The sequence below is a fragment of the Acanthochromis polyacanthus genome, chromosome 10, assembly GCF_021347895.1.
Source record: "Acanthochromis polyacanthus isolate Apoly-LR-REF ecotype Palm Island chromosome 10, KAUST_Apoly_ChrSc, whole genome shotgun sequence".
NCBI lineage: Eukaryota > Metazoa > Chordata > Actinopteri > Pomacentridae > Acanthochromis > Acanthochromis polyacanthus.
In genome coordinates, this window is record NC_067122.1 from 27,295,353 (window position 1) to 27,306,821 (window position 11,469).

The 11,469-nt window shown below is 40.5% G+C and overlaps 1 protein-coding gene and 1 long non-coding RNA gene across 3 annotated transcripts; one reads left to right on the top strand and one right to left on the bottom strand.

Annotated features, from left to right (window-relative positions):
• The first annotated feature begins 24 nt into the window (after positions 1–24).
• zc4h2 (zinc finger, C4H2 domain containing) lies at positions 25–9,635 on the top strand. Its single transcript, XM_022206859.2, has 5 exons — positions 25–204; positions 872–1,043; positions 1,540–1,712; positions 8,420–8,582; positions 8,910–9,635. Exons 1-5 carry the CDS (start codon positions 152–154, stop codon positions 9,021–9,023), a joined length of 675 nt encoding a protein of 224 aa, XP_022062551.1. The 5' UTR covers positions 25–151; the 3' UTR covers positions 9,024–9,635.
• Positions 9,576–11,469, bottom strand: LOC110959860 (uncharacterized). Of its 2 annotated transcripts, XR_007944673.1 has the most exons (3): positions 10,418–11,186; positions 10,185–10,327; positions 9,576–10,081 (listed from the first exon to the last, which is right to left on the bottom strand). It is a non-coding gene; the product is annotated as an uncharacterized LOC110959860 (long non-coding RNA). The 2 variants fall into 2 exon arrangements; XR_007944672.1 differs by having other exon boundaries at positions 10,185–11,469.

Sequence of the window (11,469 nt, forward strand, 5' to 3'; positions counted from 1 at the left end):
CACTCGTCTTTACGTAGCCTCAGTTCCACAGTGCGGACGCGTGCTCGTGTGCGCGTTCACGCCGGCTATTGTGTTTTTATCAACAAGGAGAGCACTGTGGCCTTGCGGGTAACCCGACTGGCCAGCTGAACGACAAGGAAACTGCTGAACCATGGCGGACGAACAAGAAATAATGTGTAAACTGGAGAATATCCTGGAAATACGGTGAGACTTGCCAGTCGGATGTGTTTACTGGCTGCCAGATGTGTGGCTCGTACTGAGAAAGCTCACCTTCGCTAACGCTAGCTGTCCGAGCACTAAGCCCTTTGGCTGCGCTTTTGTTACTGAGCTAGCTAATATTAGCCAGTCTGCTGTGAATCCTCTCATTAATAGGCTTGTGCTGTTCTAGTTTTACGTCTCTGACAGGGTTGGCAGACGGGCTGAACACTAGACAAAACACACAAACTGTCGCTAAAGGGCATATTGGGTTCATACATACAGCAACATTCCAGATGTGAAACAACAAAAATGCCAGATGTGCGCTGCTAATCATGGCTGTGGTTAAGCTAGCTCAGCTTAGCTGTCATTAACTTCTAAACAGAGTTGGAGAAAGGTGCTTGGTTGAAAAGAAGTCATTCTTACAACAACACTTTTACAAAAATAATTATATATTCAACGATTTAATGAACACAACAAACAAAGTCATGGTCTGATTGAATTGATGAAATGGGTCATTCTGTTTAACATTATTGCCGAAAGATTTTAAAAATGATGGGAAAGTGTGTATTTTGTCAGGTCTTGTTGCTTTTTTAAGTTTGATTGTCACTTTTGCATTTTTTGGATGGGAAGGAGTAGCACAGATAACTTGACAGCTTGTGTCTTTTGTCTGCAGGAACAAGACCATCCAGATGCAGAAAATCAAGTCTCGTCTGAAGATTGAGTTTGAGGCTCTGGAGTCTGAGGAGAAACATCTCAAAGAGTACAAACAAGAGATGGATCTCCTTCTACAGGAGAAAATGGCACATGTGGAGGAGCTGCGTCTCATCCATGCAGATATCAACGTGGTGAGTGGGTACTGTTCTCAGAGATGAGCATCCTCTATAGAGGAAAGGAAATCGCATTCTGAATGCCAGATGCATGTAATTTCACAACACCATAGAGAATAGCAATGTTAGATCAACTATATACACTGCCAGTCAAAAGTTTGGACACACCTTCTCATTTAATGCTTTTTATTATGCATATTATGCATATTACTCTTTACGTTGTAGATTAATACTGAAGATTAACACTTTTTTGTTTGCAACATAATTCCATATGTATTCTTTTATAGTTTTGATGTCTTCAGTATTAATCTACAATGTTGAAAATAGTAAAACAGAAACCATTAAGTGAGAAGTTGTGTCCAAACTTTTGACTGGTAGTGTATTATGGAAATTTGTGAACACAGTTTCTGTGTTATTTTCAGTGTGAAAGATGTTATGTCTAGGTGCCACCTTGGAACAATTTATACTGAGCATATTACATTTATTTCTCGAATATCAACCCCTGTTCTTTCAGATGGAGAGCACCATCAAGCAGTCAGAGAATGACCTAAATAAACTGCTAGAGACAACTCGCCGCCTGCATGATGAGTATAAACCACTGAAGGAGCATGTCGATGCCCTGAGGATGACTTTAGGTCTACACAGACTCCCTAACTTGAACGAGGAAGAGGAGAAGCTCTCCCTGGAGTCAGTACAAACAAACACACACACACACACACACACAAAGTGCATGAAAGGGCCTCCGAAATTCTTTTGAACAGATGTCGTTTGATAGAGTTTACAGTGCATCGACAAATCTCTTAAAACTATTCTTGTTAACAAAGAGGCTTTTGCACCCAATTTACTTCAGATTAGCACAAAGTTTTTGTTCATAAGAGCAACTGAAGCAAATCATAAACAATTTTCATTTTGTGCTTTTATATTTTTGCATGTTTTCACACACAAAACACCAAGTTTCCCTTCTCTCTTTACATTATTCTCTTCAAACCTCCTGTACTTCCGCAGCTGTTGTACTTGCTGCACTCACTGAAGCCCCCCAACTGACATCAGTTAATCTGAAGGTAGCTGACAACTAGCTGATAAGCCAAATGGTGTGAATGTATGGCTCATGTATCCACGGCTCCATCGGTTGGGTCACGTGTTCACATGCTGTGTGTGAATGCATGGCATGTGTAAATAAATACATATTTCTTAATGCATATTTCTTCGTATTTCAGGCAGCCTTTTGCAATGTGTGTGTTGCGCACATTCGTATTGTGATGACATTGAAAATGCAATTTATCAGTCAGTGGTAATATTTTAAGTAGCATGCTTCACAGAATAATTTCAGCAACAGATGACATTTCAGTGCCCATCAACATAGCGTTACAGACTAAAATGCAATTAGAAAGAAGATATTACAATATGTAATATATGCAGGAACACAGTCTTGTGGCTCAGCACGTGTAGTAAGTGACTGTGAGGAAATCGACCCGTGTTCAAATTAAATTTTCCACCTAGTCAAAAAGAACCACTCTAGCGCTGTCCTTTAGGTGCTATGTTGCTTCAGTATGTTAATAAGAATACTTAAACGGTATGGTATTACAGATGAACTACATCCAAACAGCGACAGACTCCATTCCAACAAGTCCTCCAATTCATACGACCGCATCGGTCGTTTGCACCGTGCACCGGAATACGACCTATGCGGTCGTATGAACGTTTGCGCCCCTACGGGGAAAACGAACGCATTACGGGATTTAATTCGCGAAACGGCTTTTCCGTCGCAAAACGGCTTTTTTCTCACTTTCCCAACACGTTTTTAGGGTTATGGTTAAGGTTAGGGTTAGGGATAGGGACAGGGATAGTGTTAGATAAAAGTTTGTTCATGATGACGTTTCACCTGCGACTCCAGAGTGTCGATATTTACTCAACCGCCAGAGGTCGCATAGTCAAAACGTAACACTGGGTCGTAATACGGGCGTGTACAGACGACCTATGTGGTCGTTTTTGGTTTGAGGACAGGCTCCTCCATTGAGCTGCAATTTATGACCGTGATGACAGCATCTGTCTAAGAGTGATGAAGCAAGTTTGTCATTGTCTTGTTATTACTCAAGAATAAATCAGTGCGGATGAAGGATGAAAAATCTGGAACAAGCGAAGTTTCATTGGATCACAAGTTCAGATCACATTGCTGAGTACTTTTGAAAACAGAAATATCATACAGTACAGCTGTGAAGAAGTGATTATCACTGCAGTGGAAAATTCTGTTGTCTTCTGTGGTCAAAATAATTTTTGGGTCTGTTACTTTCTGTGGTGTGTGTGTATATATATTCATTCTTACTAATATGTTACGTCCCGTGAACTAGGGGATGAGGGGAGTAACAAGTAGTAAGAATGAATATATACAGAGGCAGGGAAAACTGGGTGTAACCTCAACAGAGGATTTTATTTGCCACAAAGGAAAAACAAGAGCTCAACACAAAACAGGCTTCACAAATCCATCACTGGGCGCCCAACACGCAGCCCCTCAGTAAGTAGACCCTTGGTCTTAAACAGAACGCAAGGAAACACCAGCTCCACACTCTGGCAGTTGATCTGGCCCACTGGCACTGATGATCAGGCTTTTCTCCCCATTTAACCATCCCGGCTGATGGTAAGGAGCCACAGGTGCACCTAGCCACTCCCACCTGGTGTAACCTAGGAACAGGGAAAAAGAGAAGGGAAACACAATCCTACTTACACACACCACAGAACGTAACAGGGTCACTGCAACCTTTCAAAACACTTTGATCAGAAACATGATTACAGATACTGTTCCATTTCAAACTGTGGAGGCTCCATTTTAGAGCCACAAGTAATAATTGTTTTCATTGATTTAACTGTTGATAATTTTTTTGGATTAATCCATTAGTTGCTTGCATATCAATCAGTGCTTCCCAAACAGACAGATGTCTTGTTTTGTTTTCAACCCAAACATATTCTGTTTACTCTCACAGAGGAGTCAAGAAACCAGAAAATGAATTAATACTTGCAGCTCTGTTGTATAAATGTTCTGTGAAGGACTGTCATGAGAACTGATATCTCAGTAACAACCTTATTCCAGAATTTGAAAAATTTTGACTGTAGCTGTTTGTCAAACCGAAAACACCGAAGGTACCTTAGATGCTGTAGGTGCTTGACATGGTGGATAACACCGACATGTGGAAATTCATTGGGACGTGCAGGTTCAGTTTCTTGGTTTTACATTGCAGATGCTTCAGATGCATACCCATTCACTTCTATTGTTTTGGGATGACAGAGAAACAGCTGTAGATATCTGTAAACCTTGCCAAGCTAAGCCAACACTATAGAATTTTTTCTTAAAAAAAACATTTAGGAATTTCCTTTAAGAAAAAAGCTCATCTTGCTTGCATTGTAAAAGTCTTTGGAATATATTCATGTTTAAAGTGGGGTTTCTGATACTTCTTTTGATGAACAAGCCGATTTAGAAATTCAGTATTTCCATTCCATTTGTCCAGACACTCTAGATCCAGGAACTGTCTAGTGCTGCTGAGTAGCAATCCCATTTCAAGCTTCACAAAGTCCCTGTGAGCCTTGTCGGTGCTCTGATGAGTAGACATCCATCAACAGTGGAATATCATGCACTTTAATATAGAGCACATTATCGTTGATGGTCTTGAGGTATGGAAGTGAAGTTTGTCCCAGTTTTGGAGTAGAAGACCTTTGGGTATGACTAGACAAAGCTGTGGCCTTGTTAATCTCATCATGCAAATTTTGCTTTGTAGAAAACTGTGAATGTGCCGCTGACCAGTCGCCAAGCTTTAGTGATTCACAGATATGTGGGGGTTTTATTTTTGTTTTATTTGTTTTTTGTCAGGTCTGATACTGATGTGACAGTTAAACAAAAGTAGGAGTTATAAAATTGGAAGAACTCTTTCTCTGTGTTCTCTCACATCATTTGGCAGCTAGCTTGAAAGTTCCACAGATTCACTAGGTTTGGTAAACATGTTGCTTCATTATGTTGCATCATCAGAGCTTAATTAAGAAAAAACAATAACCAGTATTAGAGATCAATATGCATTATATGTTATATAATAACAGCAAGTGACAACAGGGAACCTGTTATCCGTTCATAACTAGGTAAATCGATTAATGATTACTGCAACTGAATATGATCAATAAGAATAGGACTGAAGGTGTCAAAGCTTCACATGATGCTAAGACGCTCTCCTGTGGTTGCTGCGAGATTTAACAGTTTGTCTCCTACAGTTAAATCTGCTGTACTTCTCTTTTTAGTTAATCTTTCACGGTTCTATCACATTTTTTAACCTACAAAGGTCCATATGTTTGGGATTGTATGCCATTTTTTCCACAGACTGTTTGAGGGTAGTTTGCAGCTGCTTGCTAATTTAGCTACTAGCTCTGGGCGTAGCTTTAGCCACCGTGAACGTAGCTAATGTCCTGATGATTGCTGTGCGTCTTGCTCAGTTTTTGCAGATTGTGAATGCTAAGTTAGCCTTACTTCAGGCAGATGTTGCAGGTCCTTCAAATAATGTTAGCTGCAGGCTAAGAGATACATAACCTTAGTCTAGCACTGTCAGCAGAAAAGGTGACACCAACAAGTAAACTATTTTGACTTTTTTATTGTAATGTGGAAACTAGACATGCTGGTGTAAGATTTCAATGTTTCTTACAACTTAAACATTATCTAGTGCGAGACACTGCTCCGCTATGCTAATGCGCTAGTCGGTCCCTGTCTGTGAACAGCAGCTCTCAGTGTTGATTGGCTGTTACTCAGGACATGTAACCAATCAGATAGTCCTGGGGGCGGGACATTGTTCGAGCTATAGAGTGACTATAGGCAGAGTGAGAGCTGGTTGAATCAGAGCCATGGTGGTGCATTTAATTATGCCGCCAAGGAACCCAGCGGAGTTACGTGATGATCTTCGTTGGTTTGTCTGTCTGTGAGCAACCTCACTCAAAAACAGACTAACGGATTTGGATGAAATTTTCAGGGAAGGTCAGAAATGACACAAGGACCAAGTGATTAGATTTTGGCAGCGATGGGGCTTTTAGTCTGGATTCACAGGTTTGTTAAAGATTTCCGTATCATTGCAAGATGGGCATCACTGTAACTTTGACAATAAGTGAACACTGTCACTGTCCTGCTGACGATCACATGATTGTGACCCAACTACCATTCCACTGCTGCAGATAACACATTTATTTTTAAAGAATTCAACCATTGGAAGTCATGCGACTGAGCAGCCTTTGTGGAGAGCTGTGCTCTCTGAGTGCTTTTCTTGTTTATTGGTAACTGGTAAATAAAAATGATGATGTAGATAATCAGAAATGTGAAAATACAGACCACAGTTATTGGTCAGCTGATAATCGGGTGATCATTACTAAGCATCACTTTCTGTTTGCTAGGACAGCTGTAGAAAGATGGAGATTTTATATCTGAGAATAATTTTTCTTCCTGATACAGATAAAAATACAGAAGCCACTTTGCCAGTAATGACTGCCAGTTTGTAACTGGTCTGGTCCCTCACTCACAGTCATTACCAGGAATTTTCTGTCATGGAGAATTTTTTGGTGGTGGTTGATTTAAAAAAAAAAAAAAAAAACGTAAAAAACTTAAAAAATCAGAAATACTTTATTGATCCTTGAGAGAAAATTCCTGATGTTACAGTTGCTCCCATTCAAAGTCTTAGAAGTTTAAACCACAGAAAAAAATAAGATAAAGGTAAGTTGAAAAATTTGTCCTAAAATATATATACACAAGTAGAAAAGTTTCAGTAGAAAATGTAAAACATGCATTGATGTAAAAAACAAACATTTAATTACACAATGTAATAATTAGTATTGGCATTATATGTTTTACTATTGCACAGAGAAATAGTGATAGCACATTTCTGACAGTATTAACTGAAGAAATAAACTTTAGTTAAGGGCTTGCTGACCACCATGTTGTGGAGTGTGTGACAGACATCATCCAAGACGACATGCAACCAGTTTTGCTAACAGGAGTTTCATTTACTCAAGCATAATAATGGCATGTTGTTCATCAGATATGCACAAATATCAGAAGATTTTCAGATTTCATGCAGTGTGATCATGCTCACTGCCTTGCGTAGTCTCCTCCCAAAAGCCCATTGTGAGCCACAAAAACCCCAGATGTCTCTAAAAATACGATGTTCCTGCTCACTTTTGGGAAAACTTTCCATCTTGTGAGCACTTCGGTAATGGAAAAAATGAATTTAATTTTACATTTTTTGTTTTTAAGAATATTTTACCCGCTTGCAAAATAACTTTTTTTTTCTTCTTGAATGGGAAGTTTTGGTTGCGAGGAAGAGTGCTGAACCAGTGCTGCCCTGTGTGCTGGCAGCGCTGTTGGCAGGCTGGCTTCTCCGTTTGGCTGTTTATTGTTGGGAAGCTTGGGTGATGAGTTCATTTCTAGCCAGGTGGTAGTTGTCTCTCCTTTCCTTCTTGGTGGCATACTCCTTGATGTTGTTTGAGAATATGAGATGCTCACGAAGTTGTGGCTTGTCACTATTGTTCATTAGTGGTTTTTCTTAGCAGCACAACTCATCACAGTAAGCTGATATCTGGGGAGATGTTAGGGACCATCATTTGCACTTGTCTTCATAAGTAATTGTACTTAATAGTAATAGTGTCCGCTGTAATTGTATTACAAGATGTGATGGAGGAGTTTTGGAAAAAATTAAATCACACCTCAAAGGCCTGTGGGGGGTTGGGTACGTTTTATGATGCTATCTGAGCGTGATACATGAGCACAAAAATGAGTACTCACACCTCAATAGAGAAAATAAAAAATCCAACTGAAATATAAAGTTGTATAAAAACATAAATGGCACAGAATCCACATCAAAGCAACGTATTAACCGTGTTAATTTCGTGCACGTATATGTCCTTTGGTGGATCATGTTCAGGAGAATTATAACGCATCAAATTTGTTCTGTGAATGCTCAAAACTCTATCACAGGCTTATTTTGAGAGAAACCAGAGAGCGTAATGAAATTGGATATCACTTTTTTTTTTTTTTTTTGAAAATGGGCCAGTCAGGCATAAAGTCCAAGGCCACATTTCTGTCCCAGCCCTCCCCTGCCCACACACACACACACACAGACACACTTGCACGCATGCAGACAAACAATCTCACAATGGCTGTGCTTTTGCTCAGAGTTGTACATAAAAAAAAAAAAAGAGAGGATGTGTTAGCTTGACTATAATGTTCTTCAATTTAAGTCCCCCTTTTTTGTTTGGTTTTGCCGCTCTTCATCTCTTCATACACAGAGTAGATGGGGTAATCTCAACTGTGATATGATTCATAGGCTCTGGAGAAGAATCGCAGCTAGCCAGGTTTTTTCCTCTTTCCTTGCTTTCAACAGTTACTTTGAGAAGCAGAAAGCGGAGTGGCAGAAGGAGCCGCATGAGCCCGCCATCCCAGAATCCCTCGCTGCCGCCGCGGCAGCAGCACAGCAGCTCCAGGTGTCCAGGAAGCAAGATGCCCGCCAGACGGCCACCTTCAGACAGCAGCCACCACCTATGAAGGTACTGCTTCTGCTGACTGAAAACAGCTGCAGCAGTGATGGAAAAATTAAATTTGGAATTCAAGTTAGAGTTAATTTGGCTGCACTTTTGGTAGTTTCTTTTTTAATGATACAAAAAGCACTGAATTTCCAAGATGTAATTGGCTCTTGGTGGTGCCAAAAATGGACAAAATGGTAAATAAACTACGCCAGGCACTAGCCTCGATTTCAGTTAATTACAGAATAAGCTTAGTTGCATGCTACTAGACTGTTGCTTGTGTATCGCTACAACACAACAGGGAAGACAGTGAATGAAGCGATCGCTCTAAATTCCTTCCCCTCTCTCCAGGCTTGCTTGTCCTGCCACCAGCAGATTCATCGTAATGCTCCCATCTGTCCATTATGCAAGGCCAAGAGCCGCTCCCGCAACCCAAAGAAGCCCAAGAGGAAGCCAGATGAGTAGATCCTACTCGCACCTTCAGCAGCGTTTAACGGCAACTGGTCCTATAGGCTGATCCAGGATCAGCCGTGTACATTTCTCTATGTGACTGAAATAACAGGTCCATGCTTTCAGGACATTTTCCACCCAGTCCCCACTTTAACAAATTGTCTTAGTAATTTGTTCATAACCTGTCAACAGCTGACTGAGGATCTGATCAAGTCATTTTGTTGTTTGTGTTTCTCAGTGCTTTGGATGTGTTTATATGTAACTGTATGACTTCCATAGTAGTTTACTAGCCCCTCAACATTGTAACTGCAATAATGCAAAAAGGAACTTGTTGCCCCCATTGCTATTGTTTATTGCCTTAGATATTTTACTGTACTTTTTTTTTTTTTTTTTTTGCAGAGCATGCCTTCTGCCACGGCTGTCTGTTGTGTATTTTTTGTGCCAATATAAAATCGAAATGGGTTCAAGTGCGAAGTTAAATACAACAAAATGTTGTTTTAATGTTTACAGTATTCAAGTGACCACTAAAACTGGAGAAAAAAAAAGCCAGACACATTTTGCTTTGAATAGTGTTGAGTGTTTAACTTTAATACGGTGATAAGAAAATAAATTGCTGTTTTGTACTAACCTTGTTAGCACATTCTTTTTATACCAAAAACAAAGGCTAGATATTTGTTTCTGTTATTTAGTGGTGTGAACGTAAACACAGCTGTAGCCAAGCAGGGCAAATGGGTGGGTTTAGCCTGTGTTTGAAAATAAAGAGGTAGAATATGTTTGACTCCACCACATCATTGTCCCTTTCACTGTATTAATGCTGTGCCCATCATGTCTGCAGCTATCTGTCTGAAAAAGGACAGCGAGGTCTTGCTAAATGAGTTCCTGTAGCTTTTTTGTCAGGGTAACCCCTCATTTCATCTGTTGCCAGGGCAACTCCACGTTCCTTAGTGGTTGCTAAGGCAACCTCAGGTTGCTGTGACCTGCATATCTTCACTAAGTAGTTCCTCCCAAATCCAGTGAGGGGCATTGGAGGGCTTTGGGAGATTTTGCACCAACTCCCTCCAAAGTGTCCAATCCTACAATGCAGAAAGAATCACATTTAGGTTCTGATCAGTCAAACTGGTAGAAATATAAGCAGACTAAGTGACACAAAGCTGATCTGCCCTTAAAGTCACTCACTCAGGCATGTTTAGTCTGCCCTTCAGTGTTTGGAACTGCAGTTGTGTCTTCTTTCTCCTGATAAAAGTTTTCAAGGCCAGAGAAGCCTGTTGCTGCTGGCAGACACTGCAAACAGCCGGATCATGGAGCTCCACCTCTGCAGCCTGTCACCGAACACAAACACATAAAGGAGACGCTGAGGGGCTTTTTTTCAATCTTAATATCAGTCACATGGTCAAAGGATGTTTCCTGACCCGCCTCATCTGCTCCGTGAAAGTTTTGAGCCTCAGAATGGCAATGAGCTGAGGGGGGACGGGACCTTGACACTGATGGCGGTAGATGTGTTCTCCGTGACTCAGACTCAGGTTCGCCTCTGGGGGATCTCTGATCTCGGCTGGAACTCGTCTCTGGGTCCCGTCACTCCCTCCGGCTGCTCGGTGGGTTTGTCTCCTCCGGTTCAACTTACAGGGCTGAAGAGGCAGCTGCTTGCTTCGGACACGACAAATCATTTCCCTGCAGTAGTTTCTCAAGGCTTCGTCCTCGTCCATTTTCTACTAAATGCAGCACCGGAAACAGACTTTGATCTGTTTGTGATCAGGTTTAAAATTATTTTAGTGCAACTGAACGGCAGAACCGACAACGTAACGTCTATCCTCATTCTTGACGCTAAAGGAGGCGTTTTTTAACAAACAATACCAGGTTACGATAACTGACCGCTGTCGACTAGCCATACCGAACATGAAGAAACGTAAACTGGCTTTTTAAAACTAGACACAAAGGTCAGTAAGAAAATGGCTTTCCCCTTTTCAAAGCGGTGTCCTTCTTTTACTGTTAGGTACAGTTGCTCTTCAGGCCATCAGTGCGCCAGTAGCGCTATCTGCTGGTCGACCGGGGGAGTTGAAGTTATTTATTACAGTTGTAACACCCAATAATGTAAAAACGAACTGAAAAATGGAACAAAATGTGCCCTTAACTTGATCTAGATGTCATAACTTGATCAGTAATGTAAGACAACGTCACTAGGAATAAAGCAAAGCAGCTACAGGTAATATGGTCATTAATTTTATCATTAAACCTTCTTAAAACATTTAAACGTACTTTGTGAGATACTTTACTTTTTTTAAAAATACATTAAAACATAATGAATTTGCTACTGCTCTTTTTTTCTTATTTACTATTATTATTTAACATAAAATAGAATTAAATAAAGAGTCACTGTGAGCAAAACAGCTACAGGCAATTTAGCCATTATTTATTATATTCACCCCTACTGTGACAAGTTAACTAATTTTTGCTGAAAAAGATA